This window comes from Bombina bombina, chromosome 2 (assembly GCF_027579735.1).
Source record: "Bombina bombina isolate aBomBom1 chromosome 2, aBomBom1.pri, whole genome shotgun sequence".
Taxonomy (NCBI): Eukaryota; Metazoa; Chordata; class Amphibia; order Anura; family Bombinatoridae; genus Bombina; species Bombina bombina.
Genome location: NC_069500.1, coordinates 746,346,215 through 746,363,953, shown reverse-complemented (window position 1 = coordinate 746,363,953; position 17,739 = coordinate 746,346,215). Strand labels below are relative to the sequence as shown.

The window sequence follows — 17,739 nt, the reverse complement described above, 5'->3', positions numbered from 1 at the left end:
ATAAGGGTAGGAGAGTGGCAGGGAGTTTGCGCATAAGGGTAGGAGAGTGGCAGGGAGTGTGTATAAGGGTAGGAGAGTGGCAGGGAGTGTGTGCATAAGGGTAGGAGAGTGGCAGGGTGTGTGTAAAAGGATAGGAGAGTGGCAGGGAGTGTGCGCATAAGGGTAGGAGAGTGGCAGGGAGTGTGTATAAGGGTAGGAGAGTGTCAGGGAGTGTGCACATAAGGAGAGGAGAGTGGCAGGGAGTTTGCGCATAAGGGTAGGAGAGTGGCAGGGAGTTTGCGCATAAGGGTAGGAGAGTGGCAGGGAGTGTGCGCATAAGGGTAGGAGAGTGGCAGGGAGTGTGCATAAGGGTAGGAGAGTATCAGGGAGTGTGTGCATAAGGGTAGGAGATTGGCAGGGAGTGTGCACAAAAGGGTATGAGAGTATCAGGGAGTGTGTATAAGGGTAGGGGAGTGGCAGGGAGTGTGCACATAAGGGTAGGAGAGTGGCAGGCAGTGTGCGCATAAGAGTAGGAGAGTGGCAGGGAGTGTGCGCATAAGGGTAGGAGAGTGGCAGGGAGTGTGTATAAGGGTAGGAAAGTGGCAGGGAGTGTGCACATAAGGGCAGGAGAGTGGCAGGGAGTGTGCACATAAGGGCAGGAGAGTGGCAGGGAGTGTGCGCATAAGGGTAGGAGAGTGGCAGGGAGTGTGCGCATAAGGGTAGGAGAGTATCAGGGAGTGTACGCATAAGGGTAGGAGAGTATCAGGGATTGTGTATAAGGGTAGGAGAGTGGCAGGGTGTGTGCACATAAGGGTAGGAGAGTGGCAGGGAGTGTGCACAAAAGGGTATGAGAGTATAAGGGAGTGTTTATAAGGGTAGGAGAGTATCAGGGAGTGTGTATAAGGGTAGGAGAGTGTCAGGGAGTGTGCACATAAGGGTAGGAGAGTGTCAGGGAGTGTGCACAAAAGGGTATGAGAGTATCAGGGAGTGTGTATAAGGGTAGGAGAGTGGCAGGGAGTGTGCGCATAAGAGTAGGAGAGTGGCAGGGAGTGTGCGCATAAGGGTAGGAGAGTGGCAGGGAGTGTGTATAAGGGTAGGAGAGTGGCAGGGAGTGTGCACATAAGGGTAGGAGAGTGGCAGGGAGTTTGCGCATAAGGGTAGGAGAGTGGCAGGGAGTTTGCGCATAAGGGTAGGAGAGTGGCAGGGAGTGTGCGCATAAGGGTAGGAGAGTGGCAGGGAGTGTGCATAAGGGTAGGAGAGTATCAGGGAGTGTGTGCATAAGGGTAGGAGAGTGGCAGGGAGTGTGCACAAAAGGGTATGAGAGTATCAGGGAGTGTGTATAAGGGTAGGAGAGTGGCAGGGAGTGTGCACATAAGGGTAGGAGAGTGGCAGGCAGTGTGCGCATAAGAGTAGGAGAGTGGCAGGGAGTGTGCGCATAAGGGTAGGAGAGTGGCAGGGAGTGTGTATAAGGGTAGGAAAGTGGCAGGGAGTGTGCACATAAGGGCAGGAGAGTGGCAGGGAGTGTGCGCATAAGGGTAGGAGAGTGGCAGGGAGTGTGCGCATAAGGGTAGGAGAGTATCAGGGAGTGTGCGTATAAGGGTAGGAGAGTATCAGGGAGTGTGTATAAGGGTAGGAGAGTGGCAGGGTGTGTGTATAAGGGTAGGAGAGTGGCAGGGAGTGTGCACATAAGGGTAGGAGAGTGGCAGGGAGTGTGCGCATAAGGGTAGGAGAGTGGCAGGGAGTGTGCGCATAAGGGTAGGAGAGTATCAGGGAGTGTGCGTATAAGGGTAGGAGAGTATCAGGGAGTGTGTATAAGGGTAGGAGAGTGGCAGGGTGTGTGTATAAAGGTAGGAGAGTGGCAGGGAGTGTGCACATAAGGGTAGGAGAGTGGCAGGGAGTTTGCGCATAAGGGTAGGAGAGTGGCAGGGAGTGTGCACAAAAGGGTATGAGAGTATCAGGGAGTGTGTATAAGGGTAGGAGAGTGGCAGGGAGTGTGCACATAAGGGTAGGAGAGTGGCAGGCAGTGTGCGCATAAGAGTAGGAGAGTGGCAGGGAGTGTGCGCATAAGGGTAGGAGAGTGGCAGGGAGTGTGCGCATAAGGGCAGGAGAGTGGCAGGGAGTGTGCGCATAAGGGTAGGAGAGTGGCAGGGAGTGTGCGCATAAGGGTAGGAGAGTATCAGGGAGTGTGTATAAGGGTAGGAGAGTGGCAGGGTGTGTGCACATAAGGGTAGGAGAGTGGCAGGGAGTGTGCGCAAAAGGGTATGAGAGTATAAGGGAGTGTATATAAGGGTAGGAGAGTATCAGGGAGTGTGCGCATAAGGGTAGGAGAGTATCAGGGAGTGTGTATAAGGGTAGGAGAGTGGCAGGGTGTGTGCACATAAGGGTAGGAGAGTGGCAGGGAGTGTGCACAAAAGGGTATGAGAGTATAAGGGAGTGTTTATAAGGGTAGGAGAGTATCAGGGAGTGTGTATAAGGGTAGGAGAGTGTCAGGGAGTGTGCACATAAGGGTAGGAGAGTGTCAGGGAGTGTGCACAAAAGGGTATGAGAGTATCAGGGAGTGTGTATAAGGGTAGGAGAGTGGCAGGGAGTGCGCGCAGAAGAGTAGGAGAGTGGCAGGGAGTGTGCGCATAAGGGTAGGAGAGTGGCAGGGAGTGTGTATAAGGGTAGGAGAGTGGCAGGGAGTGTGCACATAAGGGTAGGAGAGTGGCAGGGAGTTTGCGCATAAGGGTAGGAGAGTGGCAGGGAGTGTGTATAAGGGTAGGAGAGTGGCAGGGAGTGTGTGCATAAGGGTAGGAGAGTGGCAGGGTGTGTGTAAAAGGATAGGAGAGTGGCAGGGAGTGTGCGCATAAGGGTAAGAGAGTGGCAGGAAGTGTGTATAAGGGTAGAAGAGTGTCAGGGAGTGTGCACATAAGGGTAGGAGAGTGGCAGGGAGTTTGCGCATAAGGGTAGGAGAGTGGCAGGGAGTTTGCGCATAAGGGTAGGAGAGTGGCAGGGAGTGTGCGCATAAGGGTAGGAGAGTGGCAGGGAGTGTGCATAAGGGTAGGAGAGTATCAGGGAGTGTGTGCATAAGGGTAGGAGAGTGGCAGGGAGTGTGCACAAAAGGGTATGAGAGTATCAGGGAGTGTGTATAAGGGTAGGAGAGTGGCAGGGAGTGTGCACATAAGGGTAGGAGAGTGGCAGGGAGTGTGCGCATAAGAGTAGGAGAGTGGCAGGGAGTGTGCGCATAAGGGTAGGAGAGTGGCAGGGAGTGTGTATAAGGGTAGGAAAGTGGCAGGGAGTGTGCACATAAGGGCAGGAGAGTGGCAGGGAGTGTGCGCATAAGGGTAGGAGAGTGGCAGGGAGTGTGCGCATAAGGGTAGGAGAGTATCAGGGAGTGTGCGTATAAGGGTAGGAGAGTATCAGGGAGTGTGTATAAGGGTAGGAGAGTGGCAGGGTGTGTGTATAAGGGTAGGAGAGTGGCAGGGAGTGTGCACATAAGGGTAGGAGAGTGGCAGGGAGTTTGCGCATAAGGGTAGGAGAGTGGCAGGGAGTGTGTATAAGGGTAGGAGAGTGGCAGGGAGTGTGTGCATAAGGGTAGGAGAGTGGCAGGGTGTGTGTAAAAGGATAGGAGAGTGGCAGGGAGTGTGCGCATAAGGGTAGGAGAGTGGCAGGGAGTGTGTATAAGGGTAGGAGAGTGTCAGGGAGTGTGCACATAAGGGTAGGAGAATGGCAGGGAGTTTGCGCATAAGGGTAGAAGAGTGGCAGGGAGTTTGCGCATAAGGGTAGGAGAGTGGCAGGGAGTGTGCACATAAGGGTAGGAGAGTGGCAGGGAGTGTGCATAAGGGTAGGAGAGTATCAGGGAGTGTGTGCATAAGGGTAGGAGAGTGGCAGGGAGTGTGCACAAAAGGGTATGAGAGTATCAGGGAGTGTGTATAAGGGTAGGGGAGTGGCAGGGAGTGTGCACATAAGGGTAGGAGAGTGGCAGGCAGTGTGCGCATAAGAGTAGGAGAGTGGCAGGGAGTGTGCGCATAAGGGTAGGAGAGTGGCAGGGAGTGTGTATAAGGGTAGGAAAGTGGCAGGGAGTGTGCACATAAGGGCAGGAGAGTGGCAGGGAGTGTGCACATAAGGGCAGGAGAGTGGCAGGGAGTGTGCGCATAAGGGTAGGAGAGTGGCAGGGAGTGTGCGCATAAGGGTAGGAGAGTATCAGGGAGTGTACGCATAAGGGTAGGAGAGTATCAGGGAGTGTGTATAAGGGTAGGAGAGTGGCAGGGTGTGTGCATAAGGGTAGGAGAGTGGCAGGGAGTGTGCACAAAAGGGTATGAGAGTATAAGGGAGTGTTTATAAGGGTAGGAGAGTATCAGGGAGTGTGTATAAGGGTAGGAGAGTGTCAGGGAGTGTGCACATAAGGGTAGGAGAGTGTCAGGGAGTGTGCACAAAAGGGTAGGAGAGTGGCAGGGAGTGTGTATAAGGGTAGGAAAGTGGCAGGGAGTGTGCACATAAGGGCAGGAGAGTGGCAGGGAGTGTGCACATAAGGGTAGGAGAGTGGCAGGGAGTTTGCGCATAAGGGTAGGAGAGTGGCAGGGAGTGTGTATAAGGGTAGGAGAGTGGCAGGGTGTGTGTAAAAGGATAGGAGAGTGGCAGGGAGTGTGCGCATAAGGGTAGGAGAGTATCAGGGAGTGTACGCATAAGGGTAGGAGAGTATCAGGGAGTGTGTATAAGGGTAGGAGAGTGGCAGAGTGTGTGCATAAGGGTAGGAGAGTGGCAGGGAGTGTGCACAAAAGGGTATGAGAGTATAAGGGAGTGTTTATAAGGGTAGGAGAGTATCAGGGAGTGTGTATAAGGGTAGGAGAGTGTCAGGGAGTGTGCACATAAGGGTAGGAGAGTGTCAGGGAGTGTGCACAAAAGGGTATGAGAGTATCAGGGAGTGTGTATAAGGGTAGGAGAGTGGCAGGGAGTGTGCGCATAAGAGTAGGAGAGTGGCAGGGAGTGTGCGCATAAGGGTAGGAGAGTGGCAGGGAGTGTGTATAAGGGTAGGAGAGTGGCAGGGAGTGTGCACATAAGGGTAGGAGAGTGGCAGGGAGTTTTTGCATAAGGGTAGGAGAGTGGCAGGGAGTGTGTATAAGGGTAGGAGAGTGGCAGGGAGTGTGTGCATAAAGGTAGGAGAGTGGCAGGGTGTGTGTAAAAGGATAGGAGAGTGGCAGGGAGTGTGCGCATAAGGGTAGGAGAGTGGCAGGGAGTGTGTATAAGGGTAGGAGAGTGTCAGGGAGTGTGCACATAAGGGTAGGAGAGTGGCAGGGAGTTTGCGCATAAGGGTAGGAGAGTGGCAGGGAGTTTGCGCATAAGGGTAGGAGAGTGGCAGGGAGTGTGCGCATAAGGGTAGGAGAGTGGCAGGGAGTGTGCATAAGGGTAGGAGAGTGGCAGGGAGTGCACAAAAGGGTATGAGAGTATCAGGGAGTGTGTATAAGGGTAGGAGAGTGGCAGGGAGTGTGCACATAAGGGTAGGAGAGTGGCAGGCAGTGTGCGCATAAGAGTAGGAGAGTGGCAGGGAGTGTGCGCATAAGGGTAGGAGAGTGGCAGGGAGTGTGTATAAGGGTAGGAAAGTGGCAGGGAGTGTGCACATAAGGGCAGGAGAGTGGCAGGGAGTGTGCGCATAAGGGTAGGAGAGTGGCAGGGAGTGTGCACATAAGGGTAGGAGAGTGGCAGGGAGTTTGCGCATAAGGGTAGGAGAGTGGCAGGGAGTGTGTATAAGGGTAGGAGAGTGGCAGGGTGTGTGTAAAAGGATAGGAGAGTGGCAGGGAGTGTGCGCATAAAGGTAGGAGAGTGGCAGGGAGTGTGTATAAGGGTAGGAGAGTGGCAGGGAGTGTGCACATAAGGGTAGGAGAGTGGCAGGTAGTGTGCGCATAAGAGTAGGAGAGTGGCAGGGAGTGTGCGCATAAGAGTAGGAAAGTGGCAGGGAGTGTGCAAATAAGGGCAGGAGAGTGGCAGGGAGTGTGCGCATAAGGGTAGGAGAGTGGCAGGGAGTGTGCGCATAAGGGTAGGAGAGTGGCAGGGAGTGTGCATAAGGGTAGGAGAGTATCAGGGAGTGTGTGCATAAGGGTAGGAGAGTGGCAGGGAGTGTGCACAAAAGGGTATGAGAGTATCAGGGAGTGTGTATAAGGGTAGGAGAGTGGCAGGGAGTGTGCACATAAGGGTAGGAGAGTGGCAGGCAGTGTGCGCATAAGAGTAGGAGAGTGGCAGGGAGTGTGCGCATAAGGGTAGGAGAGTGGCAGGGAGTGTGTATAAGGGTAGGAGAGTGGCAGGGAGTGTGCACATAAGGGCAGGAGAGTGGCAGGGAGTGTGCGCATAAGGGTAGGAGAGTGGCAGGGAGTGTGCGCATAAGGGTAGGAGAGTATCAGGGAGTGTGCGTATAAGGGTAGGAGAGTATCAGGGAGTGTGTATAAGGGTAGGAGAGTGGCAGGGTGTGTGTATAAGGGTAGGAGAGTGGCAGGGAGTGTGCACATAAGGGTAGGAGAGTGGCAGGGAGTTTGCGCATAAGGGTAGGAGAGTGGCAGGGAGTGTGTATAAGGGTAGGAGAGTGGCAGGGAGTGTGTGCATAAGGGTAGGAGAGTGGCAGGGTGTGTGTAAAAGGATAGGAGAGTGGCAGGGAGTGTGCGCATAAGGGTAGGAGAGTGGCAGGGAGTGTGTTTAAGGGTAGGAGAGTGTCAGGGAGTGTGCACATAAGGGTAGGAGAGTGGCAGGGAGTTTGCGCATAAGGGTAGAAGAGTGGCAGGGAGTTTGCGCATAAGGGTAGGAGAGTGGCAGGGAGTGTGCACATAAGGGTAGGAGAGTGGCAGGGAGTGTGCATAAGGGTAGGAGAGTATCAGGGAGTGTGTGCATAAGGGTAGGAGAGTGGCAGGGAGTGTGCACAAAAGGGTATGAGAGTATCAGGGAGTGTGTATAAGGGTAGGGGAGTGGCAGGGAGTGTGCACATAAGGGTAGGAGAGTGGCAGGCAGTGTGCGCATACGAGTAGGAGAGTGGCAGGGAGTGTGCGCATAAGGGTAGGAGAGTGGCAGGGAGTGTGTATAAGGGTAGGAAAGTGGCAGGGAGTGTGCACATAAGGGCAGGAGAGTGGCAGGGAGTGTGCACATAAGGGCAGGAGAGTGGCAGGGAGTGTGCGCATAAGGGTAGGAGAGTGGCAGGGAGTGTGCGCATAAGGGTAGGAGAGTATCAGGGAGTGTACGCATAAGGGTAGGAGAGTATCAGGGAGTGTGTATAAGGGTAGGAGAGTGGCAGGGTGTGTGCATAAGGGTAGGAGAGTGGCAGGGAGTGTGCACAAAAGGGTATGAGAGTATAAGGGAGTGTTTATAAGGGTAGGAGAGTATCAGGGAGTGTGTATAAGGGTAGGAGAGTGTCAGGGAGTGTGCACATAAGGGTAGGAGAGTGTCAGGGAGTGTGCACAAAAGGGTAGGAGAGTGGCAGGGAGTGTGTATAAGGGTAGGAAAGTGGCAGGGAGTGTGCACATAAGGGCAGGAGAGTGGCAGGGAGTGTGCACATAAGGGTAGGAGAGTGGCAGGGAGTTTGCGCATAAGGGTAGGAGAGTGGCAGGGAGTGTGTATAAGGGTAGGAGAGTGGCAGGGTGTGTGTAAAAGGATAGGAGAGTGGCAGGGAGTGTGCGCATAAGGGTAGGAGAGTATCAGGGAGTGTACGCATAAGGGTAGGAGAGTATCAGGGAGTGTGTATAAGGGTAGGAGAGTGGCAGGGTGTGTGCATAAGGGTAGGAGAGTGGCAGGGAGTTTGCACAAAAGGGTATGAGAGTATAAGGGAGTGTTTATAAGGGTAGGAGAGTATCAGGGAGTGTGTATAAGGGTAGGAGAGTGTCAGGGAGTGTGCACATAAGGGTAGGAGAGTGTCAGGGAGTGTGCACAAAAGGGTATGAGAGTATCAGGGAGTGTGTATAAGGGTAGGAGAGTGGCAGGGAGTGTGCGCATAAGGGTAGGAGAGTGGCAGGGAGTGTGCGCATAAGGGTAGGAGAGTGGCAGGGAGTGTGTATAAGGGTAGGAGAGTGGCAGGGAGTGTGCACATAAGGGTAGGAGAGTGGCAGGGAGTTTGCGCATAAGGGTAGGAGAGTGGCAGGGAGTGTGTATAAGGGTAGGAGAGTGGCAGGGAGTGTGTGCATAAAGGTAGGAGAGTGGCAGGGTGTGTGTAAAAGATAGGAGAGTGGCAGGGAGTGTGCGCATAAGGGTAGGAGAGTGGCAGGGAGTGTGTATAAGGGTAGGAGAGTGTCAGGGAGTGTGCACATAAGGGTAGGAGAGTGGCAGGGAGTTTGCGCATAAGGGTAGGAGAGTGGCAGGGAGTTTGCGCATAAGGGTAGGAGAGTGGCAGGGAGTGTGCGCATAAGGGTAGGAGAGTGGCAGGGAGTGTGCATAAGGGTAGGAGAGTGGCAGGGAGTGCACAAAAGGGTATGAGAGTATCAGGGAGTGTGTATAAGGGTAGGAGAGTGGCAGGGAGTGTGCACATAAGGGTAGGAGAGTGGCAGGCAGTGTGCGCATAAGAGTAGGAGAGTGGCAGGGAGTGTGCGCATAAGGGTAGGAGAGTGGCAGGGAGTGTGTATAAGGGTAGGAAAGTGGCAGGGAGTGTGCACATAAGGGCAGGAGAGTGGCAGGGAGTGTGCGCATAAGGGTAGGAGAGTGGCAGGGAGTGTGCACATAAGGGTAGGAGAGTGGCAGGGAGTTTGCGCATAAGGGTAGGAGAGTGGCAGGGAGTGTGTATAAGGGTAGGAGAGTGGCAGGGTGTGTGTAAAAGGATAGGAGAGTGGCAGGGAGTGTGCGCATAAAGGTAGGAGAGTGGCAGGGAGTGTGTATAAGGGTAGGAGAGTGGCAGGGAGTGTGCACGTAAGGGTAGGAGATTGGCAGGGAGTTTGCGCATAACGGTAGGAGAGTGGCAGGGAGTGTGCGCATAAGGGTAGGAGAGTGGCATGGAGTGTGCGCACAAGGGTAGGAGAGTGGCATGGAGTGTGCACATAAGGGTATCAGAGTATCAGGGAGTGTGTATAAGGGTAGGAGAGTGGCAGGGAGTGTGCACATAAGGGTAGGAGAGTGGCAGGTAGTGTGCGCATAAGAGTAGGAGAGTTTCAGGGAGTGTGCACATAAGGGTAGGAGAGTGGCAGGGAGTGTGCGCATAAGAGTAGGAAAGTGGCAGGGAGTGTGCAAATAAGGGAAGGAGAGTGGCAGGGAGTGTGCGCATAAGAGTAGGAGAGTGGCAGGGAGTGTGCGCATAAGGGTAGGAGAGTGGCAGGGAGTGTGCGCATAAGGGTAGGAGAGTGGCAGGGATTGTGTATAAGGGTAGGAGAGTGGCAGGGAGTGTTTATAAGGGTAGGAGAGTGGCAGGGAGTGTGTATAAGGGTAGGAGTGTGGCAGGGAGTGTGCGCATAAGGGTAGGAGAGTGGCAGGGAGTGTGTATAAGGGTAGGAGAGTGTCAGGGAGTGTGCACATAAGGGTAGGAGAGTGGCAGGGAGTGTGCACATAAGGATAGGAGAGTGGCAGGGAGTGTGCGCATAATAGTAGGAGAGTGGCAGGGAGTGTGCGCATAAGGGTAGGAGAGTGGCAGGGTGTTTGCGCACAAGGGTAGGAGAGTGGCAGGGACTGTGCGCATAAGGGTAGGAGAGTGGCAGGTAGTGTGTGCATAAGGGTAGGAGAGTATCAGGGAGTGTGTATAAGGGTAGGAGAGTGGCAGGGTGTGTGCGCATAAGGGTAGGAGAGTGGCAGGGAGTGTGTGCATAAGGGTAGGAGAGTATCAGGGAGTGTGCGCATAAGGGTAGGAGAGTATCAGGGTGTGTGCGCATAAGGGTAGGAGAGTGGCAGGTAGTGTGTGCATAAGGGTAGGAGAGTATCAGGGAGTGTGTATAAGGGTAGGAAAGTGGCAGGTAGTGTGTGCATAAGGGTAGGAGAGTATCAGGGAGTGTGTATAAGGGTAGGAGAGTGGCAGGTAGTGTGTGCATAAGGGTAGGAGAGTATCAGGGAGTGTGTATAAGGGTAGGAGAGTGGCAGGTAGTGTGCGCATAAGGGTAGGAGAGTGGCAGGGAGTTTGCGCATAAGGGTAGGAGAGTGGCAGGGACTGTGCGCATAAGGGTAGGAGAGTGGCAGGTAGTGTGTGCATAAGGGTAGGAGAGTATCAGGGAGTGTGTATAAGGGTAGGAGAATGGCAGGGAGTGTGTATAAGGGTAGGAGAGTGGCAGGTAGTGTGTGCATAAGGTTAGGAGAGTATCAGGGAGTGTGTATAAGGGTAGGAGAGTGGCAGGGTGTGTGCGCATAAGGGTAGGAGAGTGGCAGGGAGTGTGCGCATAAGAGTAGGAGAGTGTCAGGGAGTGTGCGCATAAGGGTAGGAGAGTGGCAGGGAGTGTGCGCATAAGGGTAGGAGAGTGGCAGGGTGTGTGTAAAAGGATAGGAGAGTGGCAGGGAATGTGTATAAGGGTAGGAGAGTGTCAGGGAGTGTGCACAAATGGTTAGGAGAGTGTCAGGGAGTGTGCGCAAAAGGGTATGAGAGTATAAGGGAGTGTGCGCATAAGGGTAGGAGAATGGTAGGGAGTTTGCGCATAAGGGTAGGAGAGTGGCAGGGAGTGTGCGCATAAGGGTAGGAGAGTGGCAGGGAGTGTGCGCATAAGGGTAGGAGAGTGGCAGGGAGTTTGCGCATAAGGGTAGGAGAGTGGCAGGGAGTGTGCGCATAAGGGTAGGAGAATGTCAGGGAGTGTGCACATAAGGGTAGGAGAGTGGCAGGGAGTTTGCGCATAAGGGTAGGAGAGTGGCAGGGAGTGTGTAAAAGGATAGGAGAGTGGCAGGGTTTATTGTAGCTATATTAGGGTTTATTTTATAGGTAAGTATTTAGTTTTAAATAGGATTAATTTATTTAATGATAGTAAATTTAGTTCGTTTTATTTAAATTATATTTAATTTAGGGGGTGTTAGGGTTAGGGTTAGGCTTAGGTTTAGGGGTTAATAACTTTATTATAGTAGCGGCGACGTTGGGGGCGGGAGATTAGGGGTTAATAATTGTAGGTAGGTGGCGGCGATGTTAGGGAGGGCAGATTAGGGGTTAATACAATTTATTATAGTGTTTGCGAGGCGGGAGTGCGGCGGTTTAGGGGTTAATACTTTTATTATAGTGGCGGCGATGTCCGGTCGGCAGATTAGGGGTTAATAAGTGTAGGTAGGTGGCGGCGACGTTGGGGGGGGCAGATTAGGGGTTAATAAATATAATATAGGTGTCGGCGATGTTAGGGGCAGCAGATTAGGGGTTCATAGGTATAATGTAGGTGGCGGCGATTAGGGGTTAAATAATTTTATTTTAGTGTTTGCGATGTGGGGGGGTCTCGGTTTAGGGGTTCATAGGTAGTTTATGGGTGTTAGTGTACTTTGTAGCACGGTAGTTAAGAGCTTTATGTTCCTGCGTTAGCCCATAAAACTCTTAACTACTGACTTTTTTTTGCGGTTGGAGTCTTGTCGGTAAAGCTTTACCGCTCACTTCTTCCAAGACTCGTAATACCAGCGTTAGGCAAATCCCATAGAAAAGATAGGATACGCAATTGACGTAAGGGGATTTGCAGTAGCCTCGAGTCGCGCAAAGAAAATGAGCGGTAGAGCCTTTCCGTCCTGACTCTAAATACCAGCGGGCGTTAAAAAGCAGCGTTAGGACCCCTTAAAGCTGCTTTTTAACCCTAATGCAGAACTCTAAATCTAGCCGTACATGTGGTATAACAAGTGATTATAAACACATGAAGGGGAAACCAATTTTACAGTACTCTGTCCCCTTTTTGAAAATAACATATTGGGCCATTTTTGAACAAATATTTGCAATTTTTTTTTTTTACTTGTTTCTTAACATTTCTGGTGCTTATGTAAAGATTGTGGTTTGGCTATTTTAAGACCTAACGATTGCAAAAAAAACCCCAAAAAATAAACGTTCAGGGCTCTTCTCACGCATGTGTTACAAGAAGATCATTTCAAATGTTTATTTCCATACTTAGTTCTCATAAACATTGTGTTAATTAAGCTGGTCATAGTTACATACTTTGTATTAATTAAACAATGATATAAACCAACATTTACATGTTAATTAATATATAACAGAGGGAAAAACAATCTTAGACTTCACAGTAAAGGGACATGAAACCTCAAATGTTTTTCATGATTCAGATAGAGCATACAATTTAAAAAAAAACTTTCCAATTTAGTTCTATTAAATAAACATTTTTGTTCTTTTGGTATCCTTTGTTGAAAAGCATACCAAGGTAGGCTCAGGAGCCCCAGTTAGATACTGATTGGTGGCTGCACATAGATACCTCATTGGCCATCCAATGTATTCAGCTATTTCCCAGTAGTGCATTGCTGCTCCATCAATAAAGGATACCAAGAGAATAAAGCAAAATTGATAATAAAAGTAAACTGAGAAGTTGTTTAAAACGGTATGCTCTATCTGAGTCATAAAGAAAAAAAAAAGTGTGCCTTAAATGGCATAATTTCTGTGACAATAAAAACTCACAACGTCTGTTTTTATATTATATTGTAGCAGGCTGTGGGACAGATTGTTTTAATATTTTCTCCCCTTTATTGTGTTCCCAATAATCCATTTTACTTGCTGTAGGTTATTTAATTATTTACAATTAGCTCCTTTATCATTATTTTGTCATTTAAAATAGACAATTTTGGGCTATATTACAAGTGAAGCGCTAATTTAACGTAAGCCCACAAAGGGCAAATTCGCCCGTTTGAGGGGGCGCAATATATAATCAGCCATTACAAGTGGCTGGTTATTGCTACCGCAAGCTCTCGGTAGCAATTAGCGATTATAAATTAACCAGAGATCAGATGTCCACCAAATGCCCCCGAAATCAAGTGTGATATACTTTATTAAAAAATAAACACCTAGATTACGAGATTAGCAGTATTGCACTGTCCATAGCGTTGCCATTATGAGTTACTGAAAAACCTCTTTGTGCTGTGCGTTAAACTCTATACTGCACAAAAGCCAAGGGCTGAGTTTACGTGCTTGTGCACGCTTTCCCCCATAGACATCAATGGGAAGAAAGTGTTAGAAAAAACACCTGCAATCGCGTAATGGCAAATCGTCGTAAAGCAACCCCATTGATGTCTATGAAGAAAACAAAGTTACGTTTAAACCTAACATAAATCCCTAGTTTAACCACCCCTAATCTGCCTCCCCCAACATCGCCAACACTAAATAAAATGATTAACCCCTTAATCGCCGGCCCCAACATCGGCGACATGAATTAAAGCTATTAACCGCTAAATCGCCACCACCGACACAAAATTAAATTATAAACCCCTAAACCGCTGGCCCCCCCATTTTGGTACCAATAAACTAAATCTATTAACCCCTAAACCGCCGGCCCCCCACATTGGTACTAATAAACTAAATCTATTAACCCCTAAACCGCTGGCCCCCCACATTGCAAATACTAAACTAAACATATTAACCCCTAATCCGCCGTCCCCCCACATTGCAACACACTAAACTAAAATATTTACCCCTAAACCTAATACTCCCTAACTTTAAATTACCGGTGAAATAAAAAAAAAAAACTAAGTTTAAACTATAAATTGAACTAAGATTACTATTTTAAATAAATTAAATTAAATTAAAATAAAAAAAAACCTAACATTACAATATTAAATAATCCTAGCACTACAAAAAAATAAAATAAAAAGATCATTACAATATTAAATAATCCTAACCTTATGAATAAAACAAATGACATTACAAAAAATAATAAACTCTAAAGTTACAAAAAATAAAAAAACTCTAAGATTACAAAAATAAAAAACAAAATTATCCAAAAGAAAAAAAATTACACCTAAGCTGCAGAAGTGAATGTTGTGACATCACAAGTACTTTAGCAAAATGGGAACTAGATTTATTTTTGACAGTGTTTTGACACATACTGGAAGTGTAATTCCAAAAAAAAGAATTGTACTTCCAAAACAAAAAATCGCATTGTATTTCCAAAAAACATATGTGTAATTCCAAAAAAGAAGAACAAAATTCCAAAAAAAATAATAATTGTATTTGTAATTAAAGATTTGTATTCTAATAAAAAATCATATTTCCAAAATGAAAAAAATTGTATTTGAACATTTAGATTTGTATTCGTATGTCACAATTTATGTACAATGATAAGGGATCACACACGCTCGCCTTTTGTAACAGCAATCTTATTCTATATCCGTGTAGAGTTTGTATTGAACTTAATAATATGTATGTTTATCTTGCTATCTTTCTGTCTGTATTATCTGTTTATTGATCTTTCTATCTCTTTTGCATTTGTGCTATTTACAAAGAAGCTTAATATGTTATTCACTTGACATATTTCTCTGTATACCTCCTTTGGTTTCTACAAATAACTCATATCTTATCCTAGATAAAACGTCCAGTACATTTGAATGATGCCATCCAGATCATTGGTCTGCCAGCTAAGAACAAGCGGGTGGCGGTCGGTACGACATGTAACGTTGCAGGCTGGGGGAAGATAAGGAATGACATGGTCTCCCTGGTGCTAATGGAAGTTAATGTGACTGTTGTCAACAGAAGAAAATGCCAAGAAATACTAAACATTTCCATCAGTGACTCCATGATGTGTGCAGGAACACCTGGCACCAAGGGGGATGCAGCAGAGGTAAATCATAAAATGTGCTCTTATTGGTATTGGGAATGCAAATAGCTAAACTAAACAAGACAATAAGCTCAACTATTAATGGTGGCACCCAAAACAGCTGGGTGCCTAGAGCACTGGTTTTCAAATCTTTTCTCAGGACTACCTAACAGGTCAGATTTTGAGGCTATCTGAGCTAGAGTACAGGTGAAATAATCAGCTGATTAGTAACCATGGTTACTTTACTTGCTCTCACCCAAGGTGATCCTAAAAACATGGCCTGTTAGGGAGGCCTGAGGACAGGTGTGAAAACTAGAGTACAAGCAAATGAAAGAGTATCTTAGACATGTAGATATACTTTGGTAGACCTAGCACTCTGAGTTTCTTTAAGAAATTGCATTGTATTTTTCCTATGTGAAATAAGTCTGACAGTTTCAGAAAGTTGGAAGGACAGTGGAGTTCCCTGGGCTGTACAGGGCTGTCCCCAGTGTCTGTCTGAAGTTCTCTTACAGAGCTCATTATGACCTTAATTACAAACGATCGGCTGCAGCTTTTTCAACTCTTTTTTGGGGCCAAAAGGCTACTTTTCAATTTGATACAATCATTATAACGTATTTTTTGGCTTCTTCCCACACTCACAAACACGTTTTCGTATTCTTGATAAAAGCACTATTTATCCTATGGAGCTGTTCTTGGAGATCACAATACATTTTTGAGTCACTTTTTTTTACACTTTTTCAAGTCCAGTTTTCCCTTTACCAGTGCACCACCTATAGGTACATGATACGTCCTCACTATTTTTTTTACTACAAAAAACATTGGCACTAGCTCTTTAAATACATGGACTGACCCCATCAGTAAAATGACAACTTATATTATTTCAGGGTAGTGGTGCTATGTATCTTCTAAGAAAACACTTTATCATTTGGGTTAAAGACCTAAAAAAGGATACATTTAAAAAGCACTCAAAGTCCACAGAACAATTCTATGTTTATGTTTATGTGTTATATCTGTATGTTGTAGTTGGTGTGTTACTCTTTAAATAAAATTTAATGAAACATTAAAAATGGGAATGCAAACTTAAAACCAAATCTGCAGCCACTTTGCTACAGCGTATCATGTCAGACAGACATTGGTAAATCTACCCCATAGTCTCTTTGGACCCATCATGTCACCTACAAACCAAAATTTTTCATACCCAATATATGCCCAAATGACATTTTAGATCATGTACACAGCCCCTGTATTCCCTTTTTATCCTCTTACTCTACTCAGTCAGGCCCCAGGAGTCTTAGGCACACAAGGTAAATGTAATAGTTCCTTTAACAAAATCCCAATCTATACCTTGCAACGCAGTTCTGCAATATATGTTTCTTACAACACCCACAAAGTACAAGCTTACTCACATGTACACACAAAGTCACACTGATACACACAGACACGTGAACAAACTCACACTCTTGCTCATATACACACACAAACACACTCTTGCTCACACACACTCTTGCTCATACACACACAAACACACTCTTGCTCATACACACACACAAGAAAAAACACACTCTTGCTCTCACACACAGGAACAAACACACACGCTTACTCACACACACAGGAACAAACACACTCTTGCTAACACGTACATGAACAAACACACACTCTTGCTCATACACACACAGACACCCTCTTGCTCATACACACACACAGGAACAAACACATACTCTTGCTCACACACACAGGAACAAACACACACTCTTGCTCACACACAGGAACAAACACACTTGCTCACACACACAGGAACAAACACACACTCTTGCTCACACACATACAGGAACAAATACAAATATTCTATTGGCTGTTCCAATCAGTCAATAGAATGCGAGCTCAACCCTATTGGCTGATTGAATCAGCCAATAGTATTGAACTTCAATCCTATTGACTGATTGCATCAGCCAATAGGATTTTTTCTACCTTAATTCCGGTTGGCTGATAGAATTCTATCAGCCAATCGGAATCTAAGGGACGCCATCTTGTATGACGTCACTTAAAGGTACCTTGATTCAGTAAGAAGACTCCGGATGAAGAGGATGCTCTGCGTCGGATGTCTTGAAGATGGACCCGCTCCGCGCCGGATGGATGAAGATAGAAGATGCCATCTGGATGAAGACTTCTGCCCGTCTGGAGGACCACTTCGCCCGGCTTGGATGAAGACTTCTCCTGGCTTCGTTGAGGACTTCGGCCCGGCTTGGATGAAGATGTCTCCCAGTAAATCGATCTTCAGGGGGTTAGTGTTAGGTTTTTTTAAGGGTATATTGGGTGGGTTTTATTTTTAGGTTAGGGTTTGGGCGGCAAAAGAGCTAACTGCCCTTTTAAGGGCAATGCCCATCCATATGCCCTTTTCAGGGCAATGGGGAGCTTAGGTTTTTTTAGATAGTATTTTATTTGGGGGGTTGGTTGTGTGGGTGGTGGGTTTTACTGTTGAGGGGGTTGTTTGTATTTTTTTTTACAGGTAAAAGAGCTGATTACTTTGGGGCAATGCCCCACTAAAGGCCCTTTTAAGGGCTATTGGTAGTTTAGTTTAGGCTAGGGTTTTTTTTTTATTTTGGGGGGGCTTTTTTATTTTAAAAGGGCTATTAGATTAGGTGTAATTAGTTTAAATATCTGTAATTTGTTTATTATTTTCTGTAATTTAGTGGTTTATTTTTTTTGTACTTTAGCTAATTTAATTTAATTTAGGTAATTGTATTTAATTTAGTTAATTTATTTAATTATAGTGTAGTGTTAGGTATTATTGTAACTTAGGTTAGGTTTTATTTTACAGGTAAATTTGTCTTTATTTTAGCTAGGTAGTTGTTAAATAGTTAATAACTATTTAATAACTATTCTACCTAAACTATTCTACCAAACTTGCCTGTAAAATAAAAATAAACCCTAAGATAGCTACAATGTAACTATTAGTTATATTGTAGCTATCTTAGGGTTTATGTTATAGGTAAGTATTTAGTTTTAAATAGGAATAATTTAGTTAATGATAGGAATATTTATTTAGATTTATTTAAATTATATTTAAGTTAGTGGGTGTTTGGGTTAGGGTTAGACTTAGGTTTAGGGGTTAATAACTTTAATATAGTGGCGGTGACGT

The 17,739-nt window shown here is 47.1% G+C and overlaps 1 protein-coding gene across 1 annotated transcript in view; it reads left to right on the top strand.

Moving 5' to 3' along the window:
* Positions 1-17,739, top strand: part of LOC128647986 (mast cell protease 8) — an 87,995-nt gene that overhangs the window by 43,754 nt on the left and 26,502 nt on the right. The window contains exon 4 of the mRNA XM_053700666.1: positions 14,370-14,624. Within this exon, the coding sequence (XP_053556641.1) occupies positions 14,370-14,624 (255 nt within the window). The remainder of the gene's footprint in view (positions 1-14,369; positions 14,625-17,739) is intronic.